At 43.1% G+C, this 20,272-nt stretch overlaps 2 protein-coding genes across 3 annotated transcripts in view; one reads left to right on the top strand and one right to left on the bottom strand.

Annotated features, from left to right (window-relative positions):
* Window positions 1-11,801, top strand: part of LOC106582681 (dnaJ homolog subfamily C member 16) — a 32,992-nt gene extending 21,191 nt beyond the window's left edge. The window contains exons 13-17 of one of the 2 annotated variants that reach the window (XR_014382118.1): window positions 6,831-6,911; window positions 8,888-8,977; window positions 9,111-9,281; window positions 9,536-10,245; window positions 10,317-11,801. Coding sequence is in view for 1 of the 2 variants with exons in the window: in XM_014165977.3 (XP_014021452.1) it covers window positions 6,831-6,911; window positions 8,888-8,977; window positions 9,111-9,281; window positions 9,536-10,103 (910 nt within the window). In the remaining variant the exon portion in view is untranslated. Of the gene's footprint in view, window positions 1-6,830; window positions 6,912-8,887; window positions 8,978-9,110; window positions 9,282-9,535 lie in introns of both variants that reach the window. The other variant, XM_014165977.3, reaches the window with a different exon arrangement.
* On the bottom strand, window positions 11,575-20,046 carry cdd (Cytidine deaminase). Its single transcript, NM_001146593.1, is given in 4 exon segments — window positions 11,575-12,246; window positions 12,397-12,454; window positions 18,727-18,838; window positions 19,801-20,046. Coding segments are annotated over 4 exon segments (501 nt in total). The 5' UTR covers window positions 19,991-20,046; the 3' UTR covers window positions 11,575-12,105.
* Between the last annotated feature and the right edge of the window lie 226 nt (window positions 20,047-20,272).

Here is a 20,272-nt window from a genome sequence, read left to right as displayed (position 1 = left end):
CCATTAATGTCTAAACCGCTGGCAACAAAAGTGAGTACACCCCTAAGGGAAAATATCCAAATTGGGCCCAATTAGCCATTTTCCCTCCCCGGTGTCATGTGACTCGTTAGTGTTACAAGGTCTCAGGTGTGAATGGGGAGCAGGTGTGTTAAATTTGGTGTCATCGCTCTCACACTCCCTCATACTGACTTGTCACTGGAAGTTCAACATGGCACCTCATGGCAAAGAACTCTCTGAGGATCTGAAAAAAAGAATTGTTGCTCTACATAAAGATGGCCTGGGCTATAAGAAGATTGCCAAGACCCTGAAACTGAGCTGCAGCACGGTGGCCAAGACCATACAGCGGTTTAACAGGACAGGTTCCACTCAGAACAGGCCTCGCCATGGTCGACCAAAGAAGTTGAGTGCACGTGCTCAGCGTCATATCCAGAGGTTGTCTTTGGGAAATAGACGTATGAGTGCTGCCAGCATTGCTGCAGAGGTTGAAGGGGTGGGGGGTCAGCCTGTCAGTGCTCAAACCATACGCCGCACACTGCATCAAATTGGTCTGCGTGGCTGTCATCCCAGAAGGAAGCCTCTTCTAAAGATGATGCACAAGAAAGCCTGCAAACAGTTTGCTGAAGACAAGCAGACTAAGGACATGGATTACTGGAACCATGTCCTGTGGTCTGATGAGACCAAGAAACTTATTTGGTTCAGATGGTGTCAAGCGTGTGTGGCGACAACCAGGTGAGGAGTACAAAGACAAGTGTGTCTTGCCTACAGTCAAGCATGGTGGTGGGAGTGTCATGGTCTGGGGCTGCATGAGTGCTGCCGGCACTGGGGAGCTACAATTCATTGAGGGAACCATGAATGCCAACATGTACTGTGACATACTGAAGCAGAGCATGATCCCCTTCCTTCAGAGACTGGGCCGCAGGGCAGTATTCCAACATGATAATGACCCCAAACACACCTCCAAGACGACCACTGCCTTGCTAAAGAAGCTGAGGGTAAAGGTGATGGACTGGCCAAGCAGGTCTCCAGACCTAAACCCTATTGAGCATCTGTGGGGCATCCTCAAACGGAAGGTGGAGGAGTGCAAGGTCTCTAACATCCACCAGCTCCGTGATGTCGTCATGGAGGAGTGGAAGAGGACTCCAGTGGCAACCTGTGAAGCTCTGGTGAACTCCATGCCCAAGAGGGTTAAGGCAGTGCTGGAAAATGATGGTGGCCACACAAAATATTGACACTTTGGGCCCAATTTGGATATTTTCACTTAGGGGTGTACTCACTTTTGTTGCCAGCGGTTTAGACATTAATGTCTGTGTGTTGAGTTGTTTTGAGGGGACAGCAAATGTACACTGTTATACAAGCTGTACACTCACTACTTTACATTGTAGCAAAGTGTCATTTCTTCAGTGTTGTCACATGAAAATATATACTCAAATATTTACAAACATGTGAGGGGTGTACTCACTTTTGTGAGATACTGTATATATACAAAGACAATATTATATATATCTTAAAGTCATTGTAATGTGGTTAACCTTAGAAATCCAAATTAAAATGATTCAAATCTAAAAGACATAATTCAACCACTGAGAGAGCACCCTTAGATCATGGGAAAAGGCGGCACATGAATCATGCCCACAGTGAATGGCTAGGCCCGCTACGCTGCTGCAAAATTGACTGTTTTCTTATACAACCATCCTCAGTTCGGTGGCTACTACATTAAGTGAAGCCGAGGCAACTCACCAGCACAAAAGCAGAAATCGTGCTGGAAAATATGATGAAACCTACCTCACTAGCATAATAGTAGAGAGAATGATTTATTTCAGCTTTTATTTCTTTCATCACATTCCCAGTGGGTCAGAAGTTTATATGCATTCAATTAGTATTTGGTAGCATTGCCTTTTTAAATTGTTTAACTTGGGTCAAATGTTTCGGGTAGCCTTCCACAAGCTTCCCACAATAAGTTGGGTGAATTTTGGCCCATTCCTCCTAACAGAGCTGGTGTAACTGAGTCAGGTTTGTAGGCCTCCTTGCTCGCACACACAATTTCAGTTCTGCCCACATATTTTCTGTAGGATTGAGGTCAGGGCTTTGGGATGGCCGCTACAATACCTTGACTTTGTTGTCCTTAAGCTAATTTGCCACAATTTTGTAAGTATGCTTGGGGTCATTGTCCATTTGGAAGACCCATTTGCAACCAAGCTTTAACTTCCTGACTGATGTCTTGAGATGTTGCTTCAATATATCCACCAAATTTTCCTTCCTCATGTAGCCATCTATTTTGTGAAGGGCACCAGTCCCTCCTGCAGCAAAGCACCCCCACAACATGATGCTGCCACCTCCGTGCTTCACGGTTGGGATGGTGTTCTTCGGCTTGCAAGCGTCCCCCTTTTTCCTTCAAACATAACGATGGTCATTATGGCCAAACTGTTCTATTTTTGTTTCATCAGACCAGAGGACATTTCTCCAAAAAGTAAGCTCTTTGTCTCCATGTGCAGTTGCAAACCGTAGTCTGGCTTTTTTATGGCGGTTTTTGAGCAGTGGCTTCTTCCTTGCTGAGCGGCCTTTCAGGTTATGTCGATATAGGACTCATTTTACTGTGGATATAGATACTTTTGTACCTGTTTTCACCAGCATCTTCACAAGGTCCTTTGCTGTTGTTCTGGGATTGATTTGCACTTTTCGTACCAAAGTATGTTCATCTCTAGGAGACAGAACTCGTCTCCTTCCTGAGCTGTATGACGGCTGCGTGGTCCCTTGGTGTTTATACCTGCGTACTATTGTTTGTACAAATGAACGTGATACCTTCAGGTGTTTGGAAATTGCTCCCAAGTATGAACCAGACTTGTGGAGGTCTACAATTCTTTTTTCTGAGGTCTTGGCTGATTTCTTTTAATTTTCCCATGATGTCAAGCAAAGAGGCACTGAGTTTGAAGGTAGGCCTTGAAATACATCCACAGGTACACCTCCAATTGACTCAAATCATGTCAATTAGCCTGTCAGAAGCTTCTAAAGCCATGACATAATTTTCTGGAATTTTGCAAGCTGTTTTAAGGAACAGTCAACTTAGTGTATGTTAAACTTCTGACCCACTGGAATTGTGATTAACTGAAATCTGTCTGTAAATAATTGTTGGAAAAATTACTTATCATGCACAAAGTAGATGTTCTAACCGACTTGCCAAAACTAGAGTTTGTTAACTTCTCTAGGGCCAGTGGGACGATTTCGTCCCACCTACGTAACAGCCAGTGGAATCCCGTGGCGCGTTATTCAAATACCTTAGAAATGCTATTACTTCAATTTCTCAAACATATGACTATTTTACACCATTTTAAAGACAAGACTCTCGTTAATCTAACCACACTGTCCGATTTCAAAAAGGCTTTACAACGAAAGCAAAACATTAGATTATGTCAGCAGAGTACCCAGCCAGAAATAATCAGACACCCATTTTTCAAGCTAGCATATAATGTCACATAAACCCAAACCACAGCTAAATGCAGCACTAACCTTTGATGATCTTCATCATATGACAATCTTAGGACATTATGTTATACAATACATGCATGTTTTGTTCAATCAAGTTCATATTTATATCAAAAAACAGCTTTTTACATTAGCATGTGACGTTCAGAACTAGCATACTTCCGGTGAATTTACTAAATTACTCACGATAAACGTTCACAAAAAACATAATTATTTTAAGAATTATAGATACAGAACTCCTCTATGCACTCGCTATGTCCGATTTTAAAATAGCTTTTCGGTGAAAGCACATTTTGCAATATTCTCAGTAGATAGCCCGGCATCACAGGGCTAGCTATTTAGACACCCACCAAGTTTAGCACTCACCAAAGTCAGATTTACTATAAGAAAAATGTTATTACCTTTGCTGTTCTTCGTCAGATTGCACTCCCAGGACTTCTACTTCAATAACAAATGTTGGTTTGGTTCAAAATAATCCATAGTTATATCCAAATAGCGGCGTTTTGTTCGTGCATTCAAGACACTATCCGAAAGGGTAAAGAAGGGTGACGCGCCTGATGCGTTTCGTGACAAAAAAATTCTAAATATTCCATTACCGTACTTCGAAGCATGTCAACCGCTGTTTAAAATCAATTTTTATGCAATTTTTCTCGTAAAAAAGCGATAATATTCCGACCGGGAATCTGTGTTTTTAGTACAAAGAGAGAGAAAATAAAAACATGGGGTCGCCTTGTGCACGCGCCTCAGTCTCATTGTCCTCTGATAGACCACTTAACCAAAGGCGCTAATGTTTTTCAGCCAGGGGCTGGAATTACATCATTCAGCTTTTTCCCGGGTTCTGAGAGCCTATGGGAGCCGTAGGAAGTGTCACGTTACAGCAAAGATCCTCAGTTTTCAATAAAGAGAGTCAAGAAGAACTAGAACGTGTCAGACAGGCCCATTCCTGTAAGGAATCTTCTCAGGTTGTTGCCTGCCATATGAGTTCTGTTATACTCACAGACACTATTCAAACAGTTTTAGAAACTTTAGGGTGTTTTCTATCCAAAGCCAGTAATTATATGCATATTCTAGTTTCTGGGCAGGAGTAATAACCAGATTAAATCGGGTACGTTTTTTATTCTGCCGTGTAAATACTGCCCCCTAGCCCTAACAGGTTAACAAGAAATTTGAAGTGGTTGAAAAACAAGTTTTAACCTGTTAGGGCTAGGGGGCAGTATTTGCACGGCCGGATAAAAAAAAAACTCTACTCAACAAATTGGATGCATGCAGTCTATCACAGTGCCATCTGTTTTGTCACCAAAGCCCCATACACTACCCACCATTGCGACCTGTACGCTCTCGTTGGTTGGCCCTTGCTTCATACTCGTCGCCAAACCCACTGGCTACAGGTTATCTACAAGTCTCTGCTAGGTGAAGCCCTGCCTTATCTCAGCTCACTGGTCAACATAGCAGCACCCACTTGTAGCACGCGCTCCAGCAGGTATATCTCACTGGTCACCCCCAAAGCCAATTTCTCCTTTTGTCGTCTTTTCTTCCAGTTCTCTGCTGCCAATGACTAGAACGAACTGCAAAAAATCACTGAAGCTGGAGACTCATATCTCCCTCACTAGCTTTAAGCACCAGCTGTCAGAGCAGATCACTGCACCTGTACATAGCCCATCTGTAAACAGCCCATCTACCTACCTCATCCCCATACTGTATTTATTTATCTTGCACCTTTGCACCCCAGTATCCCTACTTGCACATTCATCTTCTGCACATCTACCATTCCAGTGTTTAATTGCTATATTGTAATTACTTCGCCACCATGGCCTATTTATTGCCTTTAACTCCCTTATCTTACCTCATTTGCACACACTGTATATAGACTTTTTCTACTGTATTATTGACTGTATGTTTGTTTATTCCATGTGTAACTCTGTGTTGTATGTGTCGAACTGCTATACTTTATCTTGGCCAGGTCGCAGTTGTAAATGAGAACTTGTTCTCAACTAGCCTACCTGGTTAAATAAAGGTTGAATAAATAAATAATAAATGTGCCTTTTACTGAGGAATGGCTTCTGCCTGGCCACTACAATAAAGGCCTGATTTGGTGGAGTGCTTCAGAGATGGTTGTCCTTCTGGAAGATTCTCCCATCTCCACAGAGGAACTCCATAGCTCTGTGAGATTGACCATGGGGTTCTTGGTCACCTCCCTGACCAAGGCCTTTCTCCCCCGATTGCTCAGGCAGCCAGTTCTATTAAGAGTCTTGGTGGTTCCAAACTTCTTCCATTTAAAAATGATTGAGGCCACTGTTCTAGGGGACCTGCAATGCTGCAGAAATGTTTTGGTACCCTTCCCCAGATCTGTGCTTTGACACAATCCTGTCTTGGAGCTCTACGGACAATTCCTTCAACCTCATGGCTTGGTTGTTGCTCTGACATGCGCTGTCAACTGTTGGACCTTGTATAGACAAGTGTGTGCCTTTCCAAATCATATCTTATCAATTGAATTTACCACAGGTGGACTCCAAGTTGTAGAAACATCTCAAGGATGATCAATGGAAACAAGGATGTACCTGAGCTCAATTTCGAGTCTCATAGCAAAGGGTCTGAATAATTATGTAAATAAGTCAATTTAAATATTGTTTTATTTTTATATCTTTGAAAAAATATATAACCCGTTTTCGCTTCATCATTATGGAGTATTGTGTAGATTGCTGAGGAAAAAAATACATGTAATCCATTTTAAAATAAGGCTGTTACGTAACAAAATGTCAAGGGGTCTGAGTACTTTGAGTGCACTGGTATCTTGTTAGGCTGTATGTTTGTTCATTTAGCTATGGCATGGAGTTTAGCCAGATAACATACAGTAGGCCAACTCCATATTCTGTTCTTCTGAAATGCATTTTCTTCATATCATATTGTTTCTTTAGACCTGGCTAAAAATCAATTATGGATTTATTGTGATGGTGAACAGTATATTAAATTGATTTGAGGCTTTTAAATGTAGATGTTCCAAAGGCGCACATCAGCTCAGTGGCTTGTATGCGTGGAGGCCTGGATATGCTAAACCTTTTTATGTTAATTAATGGTCAATTACAGTGAGTCCGGCAGACTTTTGCATGATAGTAACTGGCTGACACATTTTTATGCCCTCCACAGCCCTAGTCATAGCCGCAAATTAAAAGTATGAGAGAGAGTGAGTTGAGGAGACAATCAGAAATACTGACAATGTTTTGCAGTTGACTGCCATAGCCCAAAATAAAAAAGGCAAACATTGGCTGTCAATTATAGTTTTTTTTCACATGGTTAGTGTTGTGGACCAAAAAAGTAAGTATCATCTATACTTGTTGATGTTTATCTTCTAGGCGAGAGATGATGCCCATCCTGTCTCTCATCTTTTCTGCTCTGTTCATCCTCTTTGGTACTGTCATCATCCAGGCCTTCAGGTGAGCATGGGAGCCTCCGCCTCTGGGGCTGGGACTCAAAGTTAGTTTACATACCGTAGGCCTGCTAACTTGCCTAAATATTTAAATATATATATGAAAAATGAGATTGAAATAGTCATGGTCAAATTGACTCAACAACCAAAAGCACATACAGTACCAGACAAAAGTTTGGACACACCTGCTTATTCCAGGGTTTTTCTTTATTTTTACTATTTTCTACATTGTAGAATAAATAAAAACTATGAAATAACACATGGAATCATGTGTTAAACAAATCAAAATATATTTAAGATTCTTCAAAGTAGCTACCTTTTGCCTTGAGGACAGCTTTACACACTCTTGGCATTCTCTCAACCAGCTCCATTAGGTAGTCACCTGGAATGCATTTCAATTAACAGGTGTGCCTTGTTAATTTGTGGAATTTCTTTCCTTAATGTGTTTTAGCCAATCAGGTTGGATGGTATACAGAAGATTGCCCTATTTGGTAAAAGACCAAGTCTATATTATGGCAAGAACAGGTCAAATAATCAGAGAAATGACAGTCCGTCATTACTTTAAGACATGGTCAGTCAATCCGGAAAATTTCAAGAACTTTGAAAGTTTCTTGAAGTGCAGTCGCAAAAACCATCAAGCTCTATGATGAAACTATCTCATGAGGACCGCCACAGGAAAGGAAGACCCAGAGTTACTTCTGCTGCAGAGGATACGTTCGTTAGAGTTAACTGCACATCAGATTGCAGCCCAAATAAATGCTTCACAGAGTTCAAGTAACAGACACATCCCAACATCAACTGTTCAGTGGAGACTGCATGAATCAGGCCTTCATGGTTGAATTGCTGCAAAGAAACCACTACTAAAGGACACCAATAAGAAGAGACTTGCTTGGGCCAAGAAACACGAGCAATGGACATTAGACCAGTGGAAATCTGTCATTTGGTCCAATGAGTCCAAATTTGAGATTTTTGGTTCCAACCGCCGTGTCTTTGTGAGACGCAGATGAACGGATGATTTCCGCATGTGTGGTTTCCACCGTGAAGCATGGAGTAGGAGGTGTGATGGTGTGGGGTGTCTTGCTGGTGACATTGTCTGGGATTCAAGGCACACGTAACCAGCATGGCTAACACAGCATTCTGAAGCGATACGCCATCCCATCTAGTTTGCGCTTAGTGGGACTATCATTTGTTTTTCAACAGGATAATGATCCAAAACACACCTCCAGGTTGTGTAAGGGCTATTTGACCAAGAAGGAGAGTGATGCATCAGATGACCTGGCCTCCACAATCACACGCCCTCAACCCAATTGAGATGGTTTGGGATGAGTTGGACCGCAGAGGTAAGGATACACGTGCTCATGATATGTGGGAACTCCTTCAAGACTGTTGGAAAAGCATTCTTCATGAAGCACGTTGAGAGAATGCCAAGCCTGTGCAAAGCTGTCCTCAAGGCAAAAAGTGGATACTTTGAAGAATCTCACATAAAATATGTTTTGATTTGTTTGACACCTTTTTGATTACTACATGAGTCCGTATGTGTTATTTCATAGTTTTGATGTCGTCACTGTTATTCTACAATGTAGAAAATAGTAAAAATAAAAACCCTTGAATGAGTAGGTGTGTCCAAACTTGATTGTAACTATATCCAAGTTTAGCTTTTTTTGTGAACCAGAAAATCAATAGCTAACTCATTCATTCTTCTTTGTAGTATACCCCTCTGGTGTATGCTTCCACAAAAGGCTCCACAACGGCATATATTCTGTTATCAGGATTTGTTTAGACAGTATTTACAATAGAAACGTGTAGAATCCCATTTGTCTTTCTGAAATATATTTGGAAAACACCTGATGCTGCATATTTTTATGTTAGTTAACTCAAACTTTTCAGACTTTTCAGTCAGTGTCGGTAGTCGAGTGCTGAGTCATATGTCTTCTGATAGCAGACAGACATACAGCTGTTCTCTCACCGTTTCTTCATCACTAGTGACTCGGGTGAAGAGAAGCCTCCCCCGAAATCAAAGCCGAAGAACCCACCAAAGACTGACGACTCACCTGGTCGAGCCAATACTTCCAGGTAACAGTAAAATAAGTGTGTGTGAGTGAGAGTGTGGGGAGGCGTGCGTGCGTGCATGCATGCGCAAGGATATTTCTCTTCAGTAACATAACGAGTATTCGCCCTCTTCTCTCATCTCTCCCCACCCTGCTAGTCGTCCTCCTAAGAAGGACTTTGTGGAGGTGACTGAGCTGACAAACATCACCTACATCAGTAACTTGGTCAAGCTGAGACCTGGTCACATCAACGTGGTCCTAGTCCTCACTGACGCTTCCAAGAATGCTCTGCTCAGGAAGTACGCCAAAGAGGTCTTCTCCTTCTCCGGGTAAGATGCTATACACTGCTTAGCCTCTCTTGCAAAATAGATTTTTTTGTAATATATAAATGAGTGAGACAAACGTATATAAATAAAGGTTACAGAAAATGTACTGCTTTAGAAAATAACCTCAACACTTTATTTTGTGTCAGAAATGAAACGCATTCTGTGCGATATTGTATTATACCATGCTTGCGCTAGTGATTAGTGTATTTTTGTGCTACACCCTCTCTGTTTGTCTGTCTCTTTATGCCCACCCTCAGGACCCAGACCCTACACTTCTCCTTCCTGAATGCAGACAAACACAGCCAGTGGATGCCATCTCTCCTAGAGTCTTGTCCTACTGCAGCCCGGGCCCTGGCCCACGGAGAGGAGGAGGAGGGGGGAGGAGGAGAGGGGGATGAACACTCCTCTCCTTTCTCAGGTCGTCCCAGAGACTTCACAGGCCATGTTCTGGCCCTCAATGGACACAAGAAGTACTTCTGTCTCTTCAGACCTGTCTTCACTGGGGACACGGACACTGGCGGAGAGAGCTCGAGCTCATCATCTTCATCATTTGACGAAGGCTCCAGGAGAAAGTCTCGGTCAAGGTCGCGGTCCCAGTCGAGCTCACGTTCAAGGTCCAGGGAGGAGGGGGGTCCGTCGGGTAGGGGAGGGAGGGGTGGTGGGCGGGCCTCCAGGGCTACCAGTCTGGAGGTGCACCATAAGCTGGACAGGCTGGGGCTGTGGATGGAGAGGCTGATGGAGGGGACTCTGCCCAGGCACAGTGTCCCTGGCTGGCCTGGGCTGGACACCACCTCCCCAAGCTCCAGCCCCACTCCCCAGAACTGAGGAACCACACTGGACTGGACCCGACCGGACCCCTATGAAGTGTAAATGAGGTTTCTGCAGCTTAAACGTAGCCAGTAGTCATTATGCAAAGCCAATGAATAATACAGAAGATTAATATAACCCTATAAAGGATACTAACCTGGTCCCACATCTGTTTGTGCTGTCTTGCGAATGCCAACTTCAGGTGTGACAATGGTCATAGGAGTTGGCCAGACGGCACAAACTGATCCAGAACCAGGCAAGAAACTGAAGCTTCATTTACCCTATCACAACAATCATTTTTTACTTTCACTTTAGGGACTATAGTAGGTGAAGCTTCAAATGCACTGATCTTGCCATTGTCTTTCATAGGAAGCTGTTAACCCAGAATTAGGGCTTGAGACAATTGACGTGTTGCACTGTAAAGCACTGACTACTGTATGTTTGGATATTTTGTTGTAAATAAACACCAAGGGCCCTATTCAATAACCACCGGCTCTTAGGATTTAAAGAAAAGGGGGGGGGGGGGGGATATATTATGTGCAGTTCAGAGAGAGGCTGGTGGGGTGATCTATAGGAGGACAGGCTCATTGTGATGGTTGGAATGGAATCAATGGAATGGAGTCAAACGTCCTCCTATTGCTCCTCTCACCAGCTGACTCTGGTTCAATTATGGGGGGGAAATTATGCAGGTTAGGATCCATGTACTGAACAAAATTATGTGAAGCAAAAAAATCTAAATGTACAGTTTTAATCTAGGGTCATGTTCATAGGAATTCATTTTTGAATCAGGAAAAACAAACTAGTTTTTGTAGCACAAGTTCAGGTATTACCTCCCTTTTCACTACGTTTTCTCCTATTTCATGCTTACTGAACTTTACCACAGTAACACTGGACTAAGGTCAGTTTTGCTTATTCTTTCCTAATGGTTAGGACTTGGGGGTGCTAAACTGTTCCTAGCTGATTGAATAGAGCCCTTGGTGTTCTCTGCTGCTGCTCAGGGCCAGGTCCCCAAGCTGGAGATCTCAGTACAACTCTTTTATAAATATTTCTATCCATTTGCAGATCAGGCAGAAAGGTTGAATCATCCTTCTGTCTTGTTTCTTTTCTTTTACTTTCCGTTTTGAGTCTGTGCCCTTAAATATACCGCTATGGATTTTTATTGCATGTCATTGTCAGAAGAATATTCTGTGTTGTCACATGATTTGCAAAGCTACATCAACATTATTCCACATCTCTTTCTGTACCTGTACCTCATGATGTGCTTGTGAACCATGCTCGTGTGATGAGTAACCTTGCCTGAGACCCGAAGACTTTGGTTAAGGCTTTAGCTTAGCGAGCTAAACAGTCTGGTTGAAACCGTATAGTCCATGGTTCAAACCCAGCCGGTCACATTTGCACAAGGTTTTGCATAAGATGTCCTTTACTTGCATTCTTGCTACAGAATGATTTCCAGCTCACTAAGTTCTAGATATGAACTACGTAGATATTTCACTTTGCCTGCCTTTCATTTTAATGTGTTTTTCATGTTCATGTCCAATATTGGTGCTGATGAGAGATTTAACAAAATGTACGTTTGAGATGTTTGGGAGAGTACTGTAGTCCATTTTAAACGATTGGTATGAAATTATGTGAATGTAGAATTATTCGATGTGCTGTTGATATTTATTTGATGTAGCCTATATGCTTCCTAAGCCTAATAAACATTTTCTAAATCTATCACTCACAGGAATAGATTGATGTGGAATAAAGATACCAGCTAAGTGTGACAAAATATTATACATGTATTGAATACAAATTGATCAATGTACTGTCAATAACATTTAAATCTCGATATACATGAACAATGAAAATGCATAAATATACATCTTTGCCATAGCACTACTATCCAGTCCACACATGCTACATAAAATGGAACCCCCAATCTACCTTATATCAAAGATTTGTGTAATACATCTCGATAATTTACAACTTGTGTATTTATCTACCCCCGCCCCCCCCTTCCAGTGGTTGTTATAACGGGTTAATACTCGTTGGAGATCTTGACGACTTTCTTCATGGACATGTCTTCTGGACCGAAGGAGACAGGAAGCAGCTCGCTGACGTTCATCTCTTTGTATGAGCCGTCTGGCTTGGTCAGGTACACGTCCCAGCTGGCCCCAAACTGGAGAAAAACACGTTGTATATGGAGCATCAGCAGAACTTTAGATTAAGTTTCCTGCTCTATAACTACTTTGGTAATCAGAAGTAGACCTACTGCACATTCAGTACAGATGAATGACAGACAGTTATGCAAGGCTTGAATGATGCTTACCTCTCTCATGAACTGTCTGCAGCCACCGCATGGTGAGATGAACTGGTCATGTAAGTCACTGCGAACAAATTGATATAAAGACATTTTTACAACACTGTCAATAAGAAGAATACTATCGTCCTTTCACTGCACTATGCAACACGCAGGTTGGCATTTATTGGGATGACTGGAGGCAGCTGTGCAGAGTGGTCACTAGCTGGCACAGCCACAAAGTCATAATCTCATTTTAAAGCTAACTGTAACCACTGCTAACCCTAAATGAAAACATTTTTTTTTATATATATGAATTTTGACTTTGCAGTTGGCGTATCTAGCGGAAACCGCTCAGTTCTGCCTCCAGGGCGAGACTCCTGACGATAAAAGTCAACCTGCCTCGAACACATTTGTATAAGAACATTGATAGTTATCAAGATGTTATAACACTTCCCTGACACTAGGAGTCAGCATTAGACTTGAATTATTGAGATGAGGAATGTCCACATATCAAAATGTATTTATCACAGTCGTTGACTTTACAGTGAAATGCTGGCTTATGAACCTTTACCAACGATGCAGAGTTTTACATTTTTTTTATCAAAAATAGTAACTAACACAAGTAATAAAATACTCAAGAATGGAGCTACATACAGTATCAGGTCAATGTGCAGAGGTACTCGAGGTAGATACATGATACAGTGCATTTGGAAATTATTCAGACCCCTTGAATTTTTCCACATTTGGTGATGTTACAGCCTTACTCTAAAATGGATTCAACACAGTTTTTCCTCATCAATCTACACAATAGCCTATAATGACAAAGCAAAAACCGTTAAAAGAAATTGTTCCAAATTTTTAAATAAAACTGGAAATATCACATTTACATAAGTATTCACACCCTTTACTCAGTACTTTGTTGAAGCACCTTTGGCAGTGATTACAACCTTTGGTCTTCTTGGGTATGGCTTACTGGTGTTCTTCCATGCCGTCCCTGGGAAGGGTGCGTCACTTGAGTGGGTTGAGTCACTGACGTGGTCTTCCTGTCTGGGTTGGCGCCCCCCCTTGGGCTGTGCCGTGGTGGAGATCTTTGTATTTGGGCAGTTTCTCACATTCTTCTCTGCAGAGTTGCTGCACAGCTGTTTTCAGGTCTCCAGAGATGTTTGATCGGGTTCAAGTCCGGGCTCTGGCTGGGCCACTCAAGGACATTCAGAGACTTGTCCCGAAGCCACACCTACGTTGTCTTGACTGTGTGCTTAGGGTCGTTGTCCTATTGGAAGGTGAACCTTCGCCTCCAGTCTGAGGTCCTGAGCAGTCTGGAGGAGGTTTTCATCAAGCATCTCTTTGTACTTTTCCTGTTCATCTTTCCCTCCATCCTGAGTAGTCTCCCAGTCCCTGCCGCTGAAAAACATCCCCACAGCATGATGCTGCCACCACTATGCTTCACCGTAGTGATGGTGCCAGGTTTCCTCCAGATGTGATGCTTGGCATTCAGGCCAAAGAGTTCAATCTTGGTTTCATCAGACCAGAGAATCTTGTTTCTCATGTTCTGAGAGTCCTTTAGGTGCCTTTTTGGCAAAGTCCAAGCGGGCTGTCATGTTCCTTTTACTGAGGAGTGGCTTCCATCTGGCCACTCTACCATAAAGGCCTGATTGGTGGAGTGCTGCAGAGATGGTTGTCTTTCTGGAAGTTTCTCCCATTTCAACAGAACTCTGGAGCTCTGTCAGAAACCATCAGGTTCTTGGTCACCTCCCTGACCAAGGCCCTTCTCCCCCGATTGCTCACTTTGGCCAGTCGGACAGTTCTAGGGAGAGACTCGGTGGTTCTAAACTTCTTCCATTTTGAGAATGATGGATGCCACTGTGTTCTTGGGGACCTTCAATGCTACAGAAATGTTTTGGTACCCTTCCCCAGATCTGTGCCTCGACACAATCCTGTCTCGGAGCTCTACGGACAATTCCTTTGACCTCATGGCTTGGTTTTTGCTCTGATATGCACTGTCAACTGTGGGACCGTATATAGACCTTTCCAAATCATGTCCAATCAATTGAATTTACCACAGGTGGACTCCAAGTTGTAGAACCATCTCAAGGACGATCAATGGAAACCGGATGCACCTGAGCTCAATTTCGAGTCTCATAGCAAAGGGTCTGAATAGTTATTTCTATTTCTGGTTTTTGCTTTGTCATTATGGTGTATTGTGTGTAGATTGATGAGGATTTTTTTTAAATCCATTTTAGAATAAGGCTGTAACGTAGCAACATCTGGAAAAAGTCAAGTGGTCTAAATACTTTCCGAATGCACTGTATATACAAAGGTATGTGGACATAGGAGATTAGGAGACGCTGGCCTCCTAATTGTTCCTAGAATTTCTAAGCAAACAGCTGGAGGCAGGGCTTTCTCCTATAGAGCTCCATTTTTATGGAATAGTCTGCCTACCCATGTGCGCAGACTCAGTCTCAACATTTAAGTCTTTACTGAAGACACATCTCTTCAGTAGGTCCTATGATTAAGTGTAGTCTGGCCCAGGGGTGTGAATGTGAACGGAAAGGCTGGAGCAACGAACCGCCCTTGCTGTCTCTGCCTGGCCAGTTTCCCCTCTTTCCACTGGGATTCTCTGCCTCTACCCCTATTACGGGGGCTGAGTCACTGGCTTACTGGTGTTCTTCCATGCCGTCCCTGGGAAGGGTGCGTCACTTGAGTGGGTTGAGTCACTGACGTGGTCTTCCTGTCTGGGTTGGCGCCCCCCCTTGGGCTGTGCCGTGGTGGAGATCTTTGTGGGCTAAACTCGGACTTGTCCCGGGATGGTATGTTGGTGGTTGGAGATATCCCTCCAGTGGTGTGGAGGCTGTGCTTTGGCAAAGTGGGTGGGGTTATATCCTACCTGTTTGGCCCTGTCTGGGGGTTTCATCGGATGGGGCCACAGTGTCTCCTGACCCCTCCTGTCTCAGCCTCCAGTATTTATGCTGCAGTAGTTTATGTGTCAGGGGGCTAGAGTATTTCTCTTGTCTTTTCCGGTGTCCTGTGTGAATTTAAATATGCTCTCTCTAATTCTCTCTTTCTCTTTCTTTCTTTCTCTCTCTCGGAGGACCTGAGCCCTAGGACCATGCCTCAGGACTACCTGGCTTGATGACTCCTTGCTGTCCCCAGTTCACCTGGCCGTGCTGCTGCTCCAGTTCCAACTGTTCTGCCTGCAGCTATGGAACCCTGACCTGTTCACCGGATGTGCTACCTGTCCCAGACCTGTTGTCCCAGACCTGCTGAAACCCTGACCTATTCACCGGACGTGCTACCTGTCCCAGACCTGCTGTTTTCAACTCTCTAGAGACAGCAGGAGCGGTAGAGATACTCCCAAAGATTGGCTATGAAAAAGCCAACTGACACTTACTCTTGTGTTGCTGACTTGTTGCACCCTTGACAACTACTATGATTATTATTATTTGACAATGCTGGTCATTTATGAACATTTGAACATCTAGGCCATGTGCTGTTATAATCTCCACCCGGCACAGCCAGAAGAGGACTGGCCACCCCTCATAGCCTGGTTCCTCTCTAGGTTTCTTCCTAGGTTTTGGCCTTTCTAGGGAGTTTTTCCTAGCCACCATGCTTCTACACCTGCATTGCTTGCTCTTTGGGGTTTTAGGCTGGGTTTCTGTACAGCACTTTGAGATATCAGCTGATGTAAGAAGGGCTATATAAATAGATTTGATTTGATTTGATTTGACATCCCTTCAAATTAGTGGATTTGGCTATTTCAGGCACAACCATTGCTGACCGGGGTATAAATTCGAGCGCACAGTCATGCAAACTCCATTGATAAACATTGGCATTAGAATGGCCTTACTGAAGAGCTTACTGAAGACTTTCATCATGGCACCGTCATAGGATGCCACCTTTCTAACAAGTCAATTTGTCAAATTTCTGCCCTGCTAGAAGCTCCCGCGGTAAACTGTAAGTGCTGTTATTGTGAAGTGGAAATGTCTAGGAGCAACAACGGCACAGCCACGAAGTGGTAGGCCACACAAGCTCACAGAACAGGACCGCCAAGTGCTGAAGCGTGTGGTGCGTAAAAATCTTGTCAATTGCAACACTCACTACCGAGTTCCAAACTGCCTCTGGAAACAACTGTTCGTCGGGAGCTTCATGAAATAGGTTTCCATGTTTGAGCAGCTGCACGCAAGCCTAAGATCACAATGTCAAACGTCAGCTGGAGTGGTGTAAAGATCACCGCCATTGGACTCTGGAGCAGTGAAAATGCTTCATATGGAGTGATGAGTCACGCTTCAGCATCTGGCAGTCTGACGGACGAATATGGGTTTGGTGGATGCCAGGAGAACGCTACCTGCCCCAATGCATAGCGGTAACTGTAAAGTTTGGTGGATGAGGAATAATGGTCTGGGGCTGTTTTTCAAGGTTAGGGCTAGGCCCCTTAGTTCCAGTGAATGGAAATATTAATGCTACAATGACATTCTAGACAATTCTGTGCTTCCAACTTTGTGGCAACAGTTTGGGGAAGGCCCTTTTCTGTTTCAGCATGACAGTGCCCCCCTGCAGAAAGCGAGGTCCTTACAGAAATGGTTTGTTGAGATTGGCTGTACAAGAACTTGACTGGGCTGCACAGAGCCCTGACCTCAACTCCATTGAACACCTTTGGGATGAATTGGAACGCCGACTGAGAGCCAGGTCTAATCGCCCAACATCAGTGCCTGACCTCACTAATGCTCTTGTGGCTGAATGAAAGCATGTCCCCGTAGCATTGTAAGTGGTAGCTCTAGGCTTTAGCCCAGAGCGGATGTTGCCTGTAATCCATGCTTTTTGGTTGGGATACATTCTTATAGTCACTGAGGGGACGACATCGTCTATGCACTTATTGATGAAGCCTGTGACTGTTGTAGTAAATGGCTCAATGTTATTGGATGAATTCCAAAACATATTCCAGTCTGTACTAGCAAACAGTCTTGTAGCCTCGCGTCTGCTTCGTCTGACCTCTTCCGTATTGAGTCTATCACTGCTACTTCCTGTTTGAGCTTTTGCTTGTAATCAGGAAGCAGGAGAATGAAGTCATGGTTAGATTTGCCAACGGTAGGCCAAGGGAGGGCCTTGTATGCGTTTCTGTGGGAGAATAAAAGTGGTCTAGAGTTTTAGCTCCCCTATTGGAGCGGGATAAGTGAGGTAGGATTGGTTTTAAGTCTCCCCATGTTAGTCACCACCCACCAGAAACGCTGAGGTGAGCGGTTTCTTATTTATTGCCCCATACAGTTCGTTGAGTGCCAGTGTGGTGTTTATTTTTTTTTATTTAACCTTTATTTAACCAGGAAGGGCTCATTGAGATTTAAAATCTATTTTTCAAGAGCGTCCTGGCCAAGATAGGCAGCGCCAAGTCATTACAAAAATTACAGACAAACAACATGAAAAACTACAATTAATCTAGTAAAAACCATAGAATTAACAAAGAATATAACAAAATCAAAAACAGCAAATTAAAAACATTGACATGTCAGGGAATCAGTCTCAAGATCATTCATCAGTGATTTAAAAATACCAATCGGGAGAAGTTCTTCCAGTTTAAAAGTATTTTGTAAGGTATTCCAAGACGATGGCGCAGAGGACATAAAAGCCCTTTTACCAAATTCAGTTCGGACATTTGGAACAGTTAGCAGGATAAAGTCCCGCGAACGAAGAGAGTACCCACCACATTTCTGAACAATAAAAATGCCCAAATAAAAAGGTAGTAAACCCAAAATGGCTTTGTAAATAAAAGTATACCAGTGACTGATTCTACGAGTGACTAGAGAAGGCCAGCCAACCCTGGTATACAAAGTGCAGTGGTGCGTAAGGGTTTTGCAATTTAAAATAAATCTCAAAGTGCCATGGTAAACGGTGTCAATTGATCTCAAACACTGAGCGGAAGCATTCATATATAAAATATCCCCATAGTCTAGTAAAGGCATAAATGTAGCTGATACTAGCCTCCTTCTGGCTTCAAAAGAAAAACAAGCCTTATTCCTAAAATAAAATCCTAATTTCAGCCTCAATTTTTTTGTAAGTTGTTGAATATGCATTTTAAAAGAGAGGCCATCATCAATCAAAATTCCAAGATATTTATATGAGGTTACAACCTCAATCTCCTTGTTGGCTTGTGGATGAATGTAGACAGCCGTGTAATTATGGATGAGATCTCTCTTGGTAGATAAGTCTGCAGTTTACCATGAGATATTATTTATCAGGTGAGCAAAAGCTTGAGACCAGTTGTTATTTATGAAAAAACACATATGGTCTCTTTTCGTTTTCTGGTAAGTCTATGTCATGGGAAAGAACAGGTGTTCTTAATAATTTGTACACTCAGTGTAGAACTACCTGGCGATAGCGATGGCCTTGAAGCTACGGCATCCCTCTGACACCGCTTTAGCGATGGCGTTCCTCTCTGCACACACCCCCAGGTTGTTACACGCGTTCTCCACATTGCAACCTGAAGAGATGACAGATCACATTTACTGTCATGTACAGCGCTTTTCACTTGGTTTCAAAGGGCTTAAAACAAAGGCAAAGTAGACAGAGCTGAGGATGTCTCCCCTGTTCCCTCTAAAGATCTTATGATTGATCAATTGATGGATTGGTTGATTGAAAATACCAAGCATCCTCTTGCAAAAAATGTGTCTTTAGGCCAAGCAGAGTACTTGGTTTAGATAGTTTTTCCCCTAGTTAATCATTAACAGGTTATGCAAAACCAGTCAGTCGAGAACACAATGTACTCAACAAAGTTATTGAAATCCTTTGAATTTACTGACTGTTCATGTATTGTTAAATAACCTAGTTATGCTTGTGCACATAAAGGCTTCTTGCCCACTTGAGCTAAATTCCTTACTGACTAAATTCTAACTGACTAACTGATTCATTTCTGACTGAGTAAATTCCATTGACGAGGGAACAAGTGTGAATAGTCTACAGAACTGTAGAACACAGACAGTTACATCATTCTGAACATCACAGGCCTGCTTCATATGGGATTATTCCTTTTTGGTGGTTCGTCATGACTCATGAAACAGGTTCAGGAAATTCCTGCTCGCGATTAGAAGCAATCTTTATCACAAATTCTACAGTATAAACGTTACAGGGTAATGTTTAATTTTTCCGATTGTTGGATATGCCTATTTTCTGGTTATCTACGCATCTATTCTAAAGTTATTGATTAAAATGTAGACGTTCTGTACATTTTTACTTTACTGTAACACATGCATCCAATGTCGGATCCTTCTCCACTAAGTCTTCCCAGTTCAATACTGTCGCTAAACGACAACGTGTTCCCAGTCAACTTACCTGGTCAAATAAATATAACTAAACGTATACTGATTGTCAGCTGTAGGACTTTTTTTTTTTTAAGATGATCAAATAAACTCAATCAATAGATGAAAGTAATGGATGAAAGCTCACCTGTGAACACTCTGTCGTCGTGGGCCAGGAGGGCAGCCCCCACCCTGAAATTGCTGTAGGGACAGTAGGCAAACTCCTTGGCCTCCAGGGACTGATGGATAAGCCCTTCTACCGTTACCCTGTCTGGGTGGTGGAGGAGCTGCAACCCCTGGTCCTTACCATGGAGCATCGCGATCTTCAGGTCTCCCATACTGGCTCTGAGTCTCTGTCTGTGGTGTGAATCTGTGGGTGTAGGTGCGTGTGTCTGTCCTTGTTGAGTTTCTCTGACTTTAATGAGTATGCCTTGTACTGTAATAGATTGGGTGAGGGTAGAGGGGGGTGGTTCATTTCTTTATAGCCAATCCCTGTTACTTATTTATTCTCCCCCTCTCTGATGGGTCTGGGTGGGTAGGGTGTGTGTGTAGGGGGAGGGGGGTGAGTCAGCTGCATAGACATGAGTGAGCAATAGACATCTGTTGCGTAACCAGCAGGA

The sequence above is a fragment of the Salmo salar genome, chromosome 22 (genome assembly GCF_965601325.2).
Source record: "Salmo salar chromosome 22, fSalSal1, whole genome shotgun sequence".
Classification (NCBI taxonomy): domain Eukaryota; kingdom Metazoa; phylum Chordata; class Actinopteri; order Salmoniformes; family Salmonidae; genus Salmo; species Salmo salar.
The sequence above is the reverse complement of the archived record's forward strand: the minus strand, read 5'-3'. Positions and strand labels throughout refer to the sequence as shown.